Raw genomic sequence first — 12439 nt, 5'->3', positions numbered from 1 at the left:
AACCACCATTACATAGGAGACCTAGAAAATAATCACCCACCAATGTATTAATAAATGCATCAATAAATGCATTGGTGATGAGAATATAAACATCTTTGAAGAGTTCTGTAGAAACTGTCATTAGTAAACTAGAGATGATGGTGATGATGTTACAGAGAAATTGAGCTCACTGCTATCAATAAGAGTAATAGTATTCCAGAGGATGGAAGGCAAGAGGTTCCATGAAACTGTCAGGGAGAAGATACGGGAAATAACCAATATAAACCTGAAGTTCAGAGTAATGAGAGGAGTTTTGTCCTGCAGAGATCTGTAGAAATGGCTAATGCATAAGGGATTTCTAGCAATGAAGCAGATGAGCAGACAACTAAAGTTGTTTGACATTTATTTCATGTCTTACAAACAGGTAAAAGTAAGTTACTAGTGTTTTAATTCATGTCCTCCCACCCAATTGCCAACATCAATTCCCAAACCCAAAACCCCTTGATTGTGAGAGTAGATGGGGAATTTTGAGGAAAGACAAAACAGCATGGCCACAATTATATCCTGAGAATCTTGTTACAACATTTCCCTAGAGAAATTTGCCATCTACTAAGGTATCTGTGTACTGGATTAAAAAAAAAATACCCAGGCCTTCTAGGAATCATAAGATATACTGTCTATTAACCTGTTCAGATCCCAAGAGACCTAAAATGCCACTATGATCTACTTTTCAGAGGAGGGACTTATGGAGATAGAATATTAAATGAGGTCTTGGCTCAAGTTTACCAGGGTTTAAGGCTGTTTGAAACTGAGTTTGGCTCCTGTGAAAGTTGATTTTTTTCTTGTTTAATCTTGTTCCTATATATCCCCTTTAAAATGTCAATTCAAAGCTTGGGAAGTTCAGCAGCCTCATCACTCTTCAGTGGTTCATGATCTATATATTTGCCCTTTACCTCCATGTGTCTCAACCTCTTGACATTTTGGTAATATCTTCCAGAATTGTCAGATTCTCCTTGGGAGGTAATTACTCCCAAAGACCAGGACAACATCCCAGGTTACTTGACTTTCCTGAATCCTAATTCTGTGTTAAAGTCTGATGCCTTCAGTCTGATTTTTTTTCCAATATTTTGTGTAGTTGTTCTAGTTATTACTAGTCTGTGGGTTGACTGAAAATTTCTAGCTCACTATTCCCCAAAGATGAACTCTAATATATTTTAACTAAAGTAAATATCCTTAAACGTAATATATACACTAAATGGCACATAAATCATAAGGGTTTAGCTTAATGAAAGTGTTACAAATTGAACATACCTAATAAATAGCTTCAATATTATGAGAACCCTGTAGGGCTTCATTGTACTGCCTCTTAGGTATTACATTTCTAAATATAACTTCTATCCTGACTTCTACCACCATCATTTTGACCTTTCCTTGATCATTATATAAATGGAATCATACTGTGCTTGGCCTGTATCTCTACATATCATGTCTATGATAATCTTATTTTCTTTTTGTTTTTCTTCAGTAGACTTTATTTGTAGAGCATATTTAGGTTCACAGAAAAAAATGTACAGAAAATATCAAATTCCCTTGTGGCCTCCCTATCCTGCACAGTTTTTCCTATTATTAACATTCTGAGTTATTGCAGTGCATTCTTTATTTGTTAAACCAATGTTGACACATTATTATTAGCCTAAGTCCATATATTTTACATTTGGGTTCATACTACATATTTTCAGAACAGCATAATATCATATGTCACAATTACAGTATTATACAGAATAGTTTCACTGTCCTAAAAACGCCTTGAGCCCCACTTATTTTTCCCTCACCTCCTTCTCTGAATCCCTGGAAACCACCAGTGGTCATTTTATTATTTCAATGGTGTTGCTTTTTCCAGAATGTCATGTAGTTGGGATCACATAGTATACAGGCTTTTCAGACAGCTTTTTTTCTCTTAGCAATACACATTTAAGGTTCCTCAATGACTTTTCATGGCTTGATAGCCCATTTATTTTTCTTTTTTTTTAATTTTCATTCTTTACTTCTTTTTTTATGTACTTTAAGTTTTAGGGTACCTGTGCACAACGTGCAGGTTTGTTACATATGTATACATGTATCATGTTGGTGTGCTGCACCCATTAACTCATCATTTACATTACATATATCTCCTAATGCTATCCCTCTCCCCTACCTCCTCCCCCCACCCCACAACAGGCCCCAATGTGTGATGTTCCCCTTCCTGTGTCCAAGTGTTCTCATTGCTCAATTCCCACCTATGAGTGAGAACATGCGGTCTTTGGTTTTTTGTCCTTGCCATAGTTTGCTGAGAATGATGGTTTCTAGCTTCATCCATGTCCCTACAAAGGACATGAACTCATCCTTTTTTATAGCAGCATGGTATTCCATGGTGTATATGTGCCACATTTTCTTAATCCAGTCTATCATTGATGGACATTTGGGTTGGTTCCAATTCTTTGCTTTTGTGAATAGTGCTGCAGCGAACATACATATGCATGTGTCTTTATAGCAGCATGATTTAGTAATGGGATGGCTGGGTCAAATAGTATTTCTAGTTCGAGATCCTTGAGGAATCACCACACTGTCTTCTACAATAGTTGAAGTAGTTTACAGTCCCACCAACAGTGTAAAAGTGTTCCTATTTCTCCACATCCGCTCCAGCACTTGTTGTTTCCTGACTTTTTAATGATTGCCATTCTAACTGGTATGAGATGGTACCTCATTATGGTTTTGGTTTGCATTTCTCTAATGGTCAGCGATGATGAGCATTTTTTCATGTGTCTGCTGGCTGCATAAATGTCTTCTTTTGAGAAGTGTCTGTTCATATCCTTCACCTACTTTTTGATGGGGTTGTTTGGTTTTTTTCTTGTAAATTTGTTTGAGTTCTTTGTAGATTCTGGATATTAGCCCTTTGTCAGATGAGTAGATTGCAAAAATTTCCTCCCATTCTGTAGGTTGCTTGTTCACTCTGGTGGTAGTTTCTTTTGCTGTGCAGAAGCTCTTTAGTTTAATTGGATCCCATTTGTCAATTTTGGCTTTTGTTGCCATTGCTTTTGGTGTTTTAGTCATGAAGTCCTTGCCCATGCCTATGTCCTGAATGGTATTGATTTGGTTTTCTTCTAGGGTTTTTATGGTTTTAGGTCTAACATTTAAGTCTTAAATCCATCTTGAATTAACTTTTGTATAAGGTGTAAGGAAGGGATCCAGTTTCAGCTTTCTACATATGACTAGCCAGTTTTCCCAGCACCATTTATTAAATAGAGAATCCTTTCCCCATTTCTTGTTTTTGTCAGGTTTGTCAAAGATCAGATGGTTATGGATGTGTGGTATTATTTCTGAGGACTCTGTTCTGTTCCATTAGTCTATCTCTCTGTTTTGGTACCAGTGCCATGCTGTTTTGGTTACTGTAGCCTTGTAGTATAGTTTGAAGTCAGGTAGCGTATGCCTCCCGCTTTGTTCTTTTGGCTGAGGATTGTCTTGGCAATGTGGGCTCTTTTTTGGTTCCATATGAACTTTAAAGCAGTTTTTTCCAATTTTGTGAAGAAAGTCATTGGTAGCTTGATGGGAATGGCACTGAATCTAGAAATTACCTTGGGCAGTATGGCCATTTTCACAATATTCATTCTTCCTATCCATGAGCATGGAATGTTCTTCCATTTGTTTGTGTCCTCTTTTATTTCACTGAAATAAAAGTGAAATATTGTGGTTTGTAGTTTTCCTTGAAGAGGTCCTTGACATCCCTTGTAAGTTGGATTCCTAAGTATTTTATTCTCTTTGAAGCAATTGTGAATGGGAGTTCACTCATGATTTCACTCTCTGTTTGTCTGTTATTGATGTGTAAGAATGCTTGTGATTTTTGCACATTAATTTTGTATCCTGAGACTTTGCTGAAGTTGCTTATCAGCGAAAGGAGATTTTGGGCTGAGATGATGGGGTTTTCTAAATATACAATCATGTCATCTGCAAAAACGGACAATTTGACTTCTTCTTTTCCTAACTGAATACCCTTGATTTCTCTCTCCTGCCTGCTTGCCCTGGTCAGAACTTCCAACACTATGTTGAATAGGAGTGGTGAGAGAGGGCATCCCTGTCTTGTGCCAGTTTTCAAAAGGAATGCTTCCAGTTTTTGCCCATTCAGTATGATATTGGCTGTGGGTCTGTCATAAATAGCTCTTCTTACTTTGAGATATGTCCCATCAATACCTAATTAATTGAGAGTTTTTAGCATGAAGGGTTGTTGAATTTTATTAAAGGCCTTTTCTGCATCTTTTAGGATAATCGTATGGTTTTGTCTTTGGTTCTGTTTATATGCTGGATTACATTTATTGATTTGTGTATGTTGAACCAGCCTTGCATCCCAGGGATGAAGGCCACTTGATCATGGTGGATAAGCTTTTTGATGTGCTGCTGGATTCGGTTTGCCAGTATTTTATTGAGGATTTTTGCATCGATGTTCATGAGGGATATTGGTCTAAAATTCTCTTGTTTTGTTGTATCTCTGCCAGACTTTGGTATCAGGATGATGCTGGCCTCATAAAATGAGCTAGGGAGGATTCCCTCTTTTCCTACTGTTTGGAATAGTTTCAGAAGGAATGGTACCAGCTCCTCCTTGTACCTCTGGTAGAATTCGGCTGTGAATCCATCTGGTCCTGGACTGCTTTTGATTGGTAGGCTATTAATTGTTGCCTCAATTTCAGAGCTTGTTATTGGTCTATTCAGGGATTCAACTTCTTCCTGGTTTAGTCTTGGGGGGGTATATTTGTCTAGGAATTTATCCATTTCTTCTAGATTTTCAAGTTTATTTGCATAGAAGTGTTTATAGTATTCTCTGATGGTAATTTGTATTTCTGTGGGATCGGTGGTGATATCCCCTTTATCATTTTATATTGTGTCTATGTGATTCTTCTCTCCTTTCTTCTTTATTAGTCTTGTTAGCGGTCTATCAGTTCTGTTCATCTTTCCAAAAAACCAGCTCCTGGATTCATTGATTTTTTTGAAGGATTTTTGTGTCTCTATCTCCTTCAGTTCTTTTCTGATCTTAGTTATATCATGTCTTCTGCTAGCTTTGAATGTGTTTGCTCTTGCTTCTCTAGTTCTTTTAATTGTGATGTTAGAGTGTCAATTTTAGATCTTTCCTGTTTTCTCTTGTGGGCATTTAGTGCTACAAATTTCCCTCTACACACTGCTTTAAACGTGTCCCGGAGATTCTGGTATGTTGTGTCTTTTTTCTCATTGGTTTCAAAGAACATCTTTATTTCTGCCTTCATTTCGTTATATACCCCGTAGTCAATCAGAAGCAGGTTGTTCAGTTTCCATTCAGTTGTGCGGTTTTGAGTGAGTTTCTTCATCCATTTATTTTTCTATTTATCTGTTCTTTCACCAATACCACACTGTCTTGATTACTGTAGCTTTACAGTAAGTCTTCAGTTCAGATAGTGTCAGTTCTTCAACTTTGTTCCTCTCCTTCAATATGTTTTAAAATGTTGATTTTATTTTTATTCACACAAGGTAAGACCAGAAGATCAATAGATGACTGCCATTGAAAGACAGTTGATGACTTAGAGTTCCTGAGTGCCTGAGTGAGAAGGTGGCATGTCACCCCATGTACCATGGGGAGAACACAGAGCACAAAGTTCAGTTGTAGGCAGAAAGCAAACAGAAGTTTTGGAGAGCCTTTACAGTGATTTTGAAGCAAAGCAGGGTAAGTGATTTTGAGCAGGTTTAGAATTGGCTAGTTTAAACAATTTCACTGGGTTCCAGGACTATTCTTAGTTCCCTGATGCCTGGCCCTGGGGTGATTAGGATAAAGGAAACAGTGTCCCTCAGTCCAAGAGCATGCAAAAATAGGCAGTTGTGGGTATGACTTCTGGGTGTGTTCGATTGCACATGAAATGAAACTCGTTTGTTATCTCTATGAATTGCTAACCCTAGAAGGGTCAGTTTTTCCTGGTCAGGAAGGCCCCAGATAGAAAAGCATTGAATATGGAAACTAGAAAACAAGTTTAATATCTAATTTTTGACTCCCCCATTTGTTAGATTCTGGTCTTTAATTTCTCTCCATCTCATTCTGTGATTCTCTCAAATCAACAGCTTGGGTTTGTAATTTCATCCAGATAAATAAATGTCCTCAGAACAGAAGCAATTTCCAATGTTCCTCTATGGATTTTGCTTTCTTCAGATTTTGGCTAAAAATTCTTACTATACCTTCAGCTTGTCAATAGGCTTCTACAAATTTTAAAAATATTTTCCCAGCAATTTTGTTTCCAGAAAGAAAGTTTTCTCATGTGACTAGCCAAGCCACTACCAGAGTAGGAGTTCTCAGTCTTCCTCCTCATTCCTTTTTCCTTTGAGTGTCCTAGGCACAAAACATTTACTATTGACTTTTTACTCCTAATTCTTATATTTCTACTTGGCTTGTTATTCCAGAATGTTTTTGTTCATAAAAACATTTGCTGAATCTCAGCCCTGGTTGTGGTAAGGCGATCCCTGCTGGGGGTGCTCATCCTTGTAGCTCCCCTGCTGTTAATGTCACAATAACACTGAGCATCGTTATACCTCTTATTACACATAGATCTGCTTACATCTGTCTTCTCTACTGGAGCAGATCAATTCACATATTTTGTCTTTGTATCACTATGATGCTTTATATACTGCTCTCTAAATCATGGCACTCAATGAATGGTTGCTGGATGAAAGTCATTTCCTTGCAATAATTCCTAGGAGAAAATTAAGATATTCAGTTCTTTGAATTTTTTGCAAGGCTTTGTTTTAGGAGAACAAAGACTACTTATGTAATTCCCAAAAGTGCCAAGCATACCTGCACTCACCAACCCCTGCCTTCATCTCTTATGCCTTATCAAAACAGTTTTATTGTATATCTCCTGGTTGGAGAATTTGGTTTCTCCTTCCATTTCAACATTTTGTAGCCTTGATGTCAGAAAATCACTGCAATACTTATCTACATTTGTAGTGCTGTGCAGAGATCAAATGTTTTATTGCCGTTTGAATTCTTTTCTTCTAGTATTAAATAATATGTCCTTGTTCAAGGTTAGTCATTTATTTTCTCTCTTGGTTTAGCTCTTATCGAGTCTCAGAAGACCTTACTCCTTAGAATCCCAGAAGGCTATAAATATTCTCAAATACAATTATATAGAATCTGAATTGACATATGAATATGGACCAGACTATTTTCAGCTCTTATTTAAGACTTAAAAAGGTTTGGACAATTACGTCTGTGTATAAGCTCTTTATGTAATGCTTCAATGCATTTCTTCCAATTATTTAATCTTCCAGGACAGATGTCATTGATTTTACAACTGACTTTCTGCTGCCTCTTTCAATATTTAAAAGACCTACCAGACTATAAGTCAGCAAACTCACATGACAGCTTCAGTGATCTTTTGAACAAAAGTAGGTAAGTCTATTTTCTTTGTCAGTTACTATCAAAAGAAAGAAATAGTTTCTACCAAAAATTCAGATGTGAATTCAGTTGCATAGTTTTTATTGTTATATAAAGGATCCGAGCCAAAGTAAAACTTTATTTGTTCTTTTCTTGAAATAAAAAAGCTTCCACTCTGATAGAGTGCACACACACACACAAATACAGACACATACACACCCATAGACTCCCACCCCATCTTAATGTATCAAATTTAAATGCTGAGGGGCCAAACAACAGAAGTAACTAGAAAGACATGAAAACTCATCAGTGTAGATTTGTCTTTCTTAAATAAAAGATGATTTTGAGAAAAATAAACATTTAAGAATGACATGAATTACAGTAGAACAGAGAATACATTCTAGAAAAAATAGCATATGAAAAAACTCATAAAGAAACTATGCCATAATTTATTAAGTATTTAATTAGTGTCTGTTATGTGCCCAGTTTTGTTTGCAGCTGCTGCAGATTGTTTAGAATACATTGCTATGCCCCCTGCCTCAAAGAAAGAATGTAAATAGGGTTATAAGGCATCTACATAGGCAAATTGATTATAAAGTAATACAAGATAGTACCTAACCTGTTCCCATACATGCATGATTTTAAAATCCCTAAGAGCTACAAAGAGAATGAGCTATCTGTATGGACTCTAGTAGGCAGGGAAGCTTTATTGGAGAACATGGGACATGACAGGGATTTGAATATGAAAAACAATGGACAACACAAGTACATGAAGGAACCTGAAAAACAGATATAAAAACAATACTAGTGTTGTGGCCAAGATTAGAGGATGTTTTGTATATGACCAAATTCTCATGTAAGTCACAAAAAAAAAGAAGCTGATGATTTAGGGAGACATTGAAAGTTGTTTGATTCATAAAACTGTGATTGAAATTAAGCAACATCCCCTGGACCTTCCTTGCCTTTGAGTGTTTTCATCAATCATATCCTTGATTTGCCTACTTTCCTACCCCTTTTTCCTTTTTTCTTATCTAATCTCAGGATTAAAGAGAATAAAACTCATGTTGTAAAATTTGATAATTCAAATATTGGATAATTAAAATGAAATTATTCCAGAAAAGTCAGAAATGCTAAAATAAGTTTTACTTGAGCAAGCAGTGCAAAACTATGCTTTAGTCCTTTGGGAAAAGTATATGGGTAAATCATCTTCTCATAAGGTAAAGAATGGGTGCCATAAAATGTGGTAAGTAGAAAGTGGATTTGAAGTTAGAAGACTTGAATTCTGGTACTAGATCTACCACTTGAGTATATTATTTAATTTTTTGACATTCTAGTCAAGTCAAAATCTTTTAGCATGTGATAAATCACAAACTATGTTATATTCTAGGGACTCACTTTTTAATTAAATAAACGTTATTCCTGCACTTAAGAAGCTTATAATCTATAAAGAGTGCCAAATATATAAGGAGGTATGTTCAACGCGACATGTTAAATGTAAGGATAAGGATGTTCACAGGTTACTCTGCCCAGGAGAGGGCACTTAGTACACTTGCCTTACCTGTGAAATAGAGACAGACACTTTGGCTATCTACCAGGATGTTAGAGTCAAAATGAGGTAGCTTAGGTGAAAACATCTTATTTTCTGCAAGGTCTGATACAAAGGAAAAAGCTGTTGTAACAGGTGTGTGGAACTACCTAAGCAAATAAACCACAACAGAGATGATGAACAATGAACAAACCCAAGTGTGTCATGTCAAACAACTCCTAACATTTTATAGACATTAAAGTAGCCAACAAGTTGGGAGATGTTGAGTTGTGCAAATATTACATCTGGTTTCTCCTGAATCTCTGAAACTGATTCTGAAAGTAAAAATGATTAGGGCTCTGGAAGGAGGAATAACCTAGACTATAAGATAATGAGAAGTTCCTGAGATAGTTTCTTCTCTTTTTATTTAGCACTTTCTGGCTATTTGATTTGCAAGAGATTCAAGGTGTGTTCATGGTATTTCCCCTCCTTTCTTCAACAGAAAGAAGACTTAACCTAAGTCTTCCTGCTCCACGCCATCCCTAGGGATCATCAATCTATTTTGTTTCATAGACAGATATGCCATAACCTTGTGACTCAGGTTTTACACTTGTGTCCCTTCACAATTCCAGAAACATACAGAACAAGTGTCGTAGGATCATAAAAAAGAATTCAAAGGCTATAGACTCCTTAGATAAAAAAAGGGTAGATTTATTAAAGAACCCTGATTTGATCATTCCACAATGTATACATGTATCTAAACATCACATAATACCCCATAAATAGGTATAATTATTAGTTGCTAATACAAAATAAAATTTTAAAAGAAAATAATTTTTAATGTAAACATGAGAGTTCTTTCTTTAACTGTGCATATTTAAATTTTTGCTCAATTTTGAAAAAAGAATCTCAAGGATAAGAACACATGAGTCAAATGCAGGGAAACTCTGTCCTGATTTAAGGGTCCAGGCTCTTCTGGTGTTCGAGTATCAAACCAGGATATTTGCCTCTCAACTCCTTAGTTGTAAAAGCAGCTGACACATAGATTGGAGTTATGATGTGTTAAGTACTGTTTCAAGTACTTTACTGATATCATCTAAGTTAATTCTTATAATAATCTTATATAATATCTTCTACTATTATTTATGTCTTACAAACGACAAAAACTGTCACACTGAAGTTCACAGCTCTAAGTGCAAAGGCAAGTTTCAAACTCTAGCATTCTGGTTCCTGAGTTCATGCTTTGAGGCACAGTGTTTTAGTGCCTTTACAATAATGCTAATTAAAGGGATTGTTATATTAGGAAAAGAAACCAAATTACTAAGTTAGAATATACACCCAAAGACCAAATACATGCAGTACAAGAAAAACAATTTAAATTTTCTATTCCATATTAAAGGTAATGTTCTTCTTAAACTGAGAGAATTTTTTCACTTTGTTAAATAGTTGGATTCTTTTAACTTTGGGGTATGTATATACTGTAGATAATCATTTCTCTGTTACTTCAGATTAATAACTTATTGGAAAAATCATTAAAGAGGCTGTCTATGTCTAGATAGCCTAAGAGAAAGAGATGTTAATATTATGAATCTGACAATATACTTAAAGTAAAGCGTTGGGAAAATGTTCTTATTACAATGATAGTTATCATTTTGTCTCTTTCAAACACATTTACAGAAAGTTATTCAGATGCAAGGTTTCAACAAAACCACTGTGGTTACACAATTCATCCTGGTGGGTTTCTCCAGCCTGGGGGAGCTCCAGCTGCTGCTTTTTGTCATATTTCTTCTCCTAAACTTGACAGTCTTGGTGGCCAATGTGACCATCATGGCCGTTATTCACTTCAGCTGGACTCTCCACACTCCCATGTATGATTTTCTACTCATCCTTTCATTTTCTGAGTCCTGCTACACTTTTGTCATCATCCCTCAGCTGCTGGTCCACCTGCTCTTAGACACCAAGACCATCACCTTCATGGCCTGTGCCAACCAGCTCTTCTTCTTTCTTGCCTTTGCTTGGACCAACTGCTTCCTCATTGCTGTGATGGGATATGATCGCTATGTAGCCATTTGTCACTCTCTGAGGTACACGCTCATCATGAACAGAAGGCTGGGGTTGGGGTTGATTCTCTCTCAGGAGCCACAGGTTTCTTTTTTGCTTTGGTGGCCACCAACCACATTTGTGACATGACTTTTTGTGGCCCCAACAGGGTTAACCACTATTTCTGTGACATGGCACCTGTTATCAAGTTAGCCTGCAATGACACCCATGTGAAAGAGCTGGCTTTATTTAGCCTCAGCATCCAGATAATTATGGTGCCTTTTCTGTTAATTCTCATATCCTATGGCTTCACAGTTAACACCATCCTGAAGATCCCTTCAGCTGAGGGCAAGAAGAAGGCCTTTGCCACCTGTCCCTCACACCTCACTATGGTCTTTGTCCACTATGGCTGTGCCTCTATCATCTCTCTGTGGCCCAAGTCCAAGTCTGCCTCAGACAAGGATCAGTTAGTGGCAGTGACCTACACAGTGGTTACTCCCTTACTTAGTCCTCTTGTCTATAGTCTGAGGAACAAGGAGGTAAAAACTGCATTGAAAAGAGTTCTTGGAATGCCTGTGGCAACCAAGATGAGCTAACAAAAAATAAAAATAAAATTAGGATAGTCGAGGGGCGGAGCAAGATGGCCGAATAGGAACAGCTCCAGTCTCCAACTCGCAGCACGAGCGACACAGAAGACCGGTGATTTCTGCATTTTCAACTGAGGTACTGGGTTCATCTCACTAGGGAGTGCCAGACAATTGGTGCTGGTCAGCTGCTGCAGCTCGACCAGCGAGAGCTAAAGCAGGGCGAGGCATTGCCTCACCTGGGAAGCGCAAGGGGAAAGGGAATCCCTTTTCCTAGCCAGGGGAACTGAGACACAACACCTGGAAAATCAGGTAACTCCCACCCCAATACTGCGCTTTAAGCAAACAGGCACACCAGGAGATTATATCCCACACCTGGCCGGGAGGGTCCCACACCCACGGAGCCTCCCTCATTGGTAGCACAGCAGTCTGCGATCTGGCGGCAAGGCAGCAGCGACGCTAGGGGAGGGGCACCCACCATTGCTGAGGCTTAAGTAGGTAAACAAAGCCGCTGGGAAGCTCGAACTGGGTGGAGCTCACAGCAGCTCTAGGAAACCTGCCTGTCTCTGTAGACACCACCTCTGGGGACAGGGCGCAGTAAACAACAAAAGCAGCAGAAACCTCTGCAGATGCAAACGACTCTGTCTGACAGTTTTGAAGAGTGCAGTGGATCTCCCAACACGGAGGTTGAGATCTGAGAAGGGACACACTGCCTGCTCAAGTGGGTCCCTGGCCCCGGAGTAGCCTAACTGGGAGACATCCCCCACTAGGGGCAGTCTGACACCCCACACCTCACAGGGTGGAGTACACCCCTGAGAGGAAGCCTCCAAAGCAAGAATTACACAGGTACATTCACTGTTCAGCAATATTCTATCTTCTGCAGCCTCTGCT

The 12439-nt window shown here is 38.0% G+C and overlaps 1 protein-coding gene across 1 annotated transcript; it reads left to right on the top strand.

Moving 5' to 3' along the window:
• Window positions 1–10613: 10613 nt before the first annotated feature.
• LOC126948274 (olfactory receptor 10T2-like) lies at window positions 10614–11560 on the top strand. The gene is given in 2 exon segments (XM_050779859.1): window positions 10614–11046; window positions 11049–11560. Coding segments are annotated over 2 exon segments (945 nt in total).
• The last annotated feature ends 879 nt before the right edge of the window (window positions 11561–12439 follow it).

This window comes from Macaca thibetana, chromosome 1 (assembly GCF_024542745.1).
Source record: "Macaca thibetana thibetana isolate TM-01 chromosome 1, ASM2454274v1, whole genome shotgun sequence".
Taxonomy (NCBI): domain Eukaryota; kingdom Metazoa; phylum Chordata; class Mammalia; order Primates; family Cercopithecidae; genus Macaca; species Macaca thibetana.
Note: the sequence above shows the minus strand (reverse complement) of the source record. Positions and strands in the feature narration are given on the sequence as shown.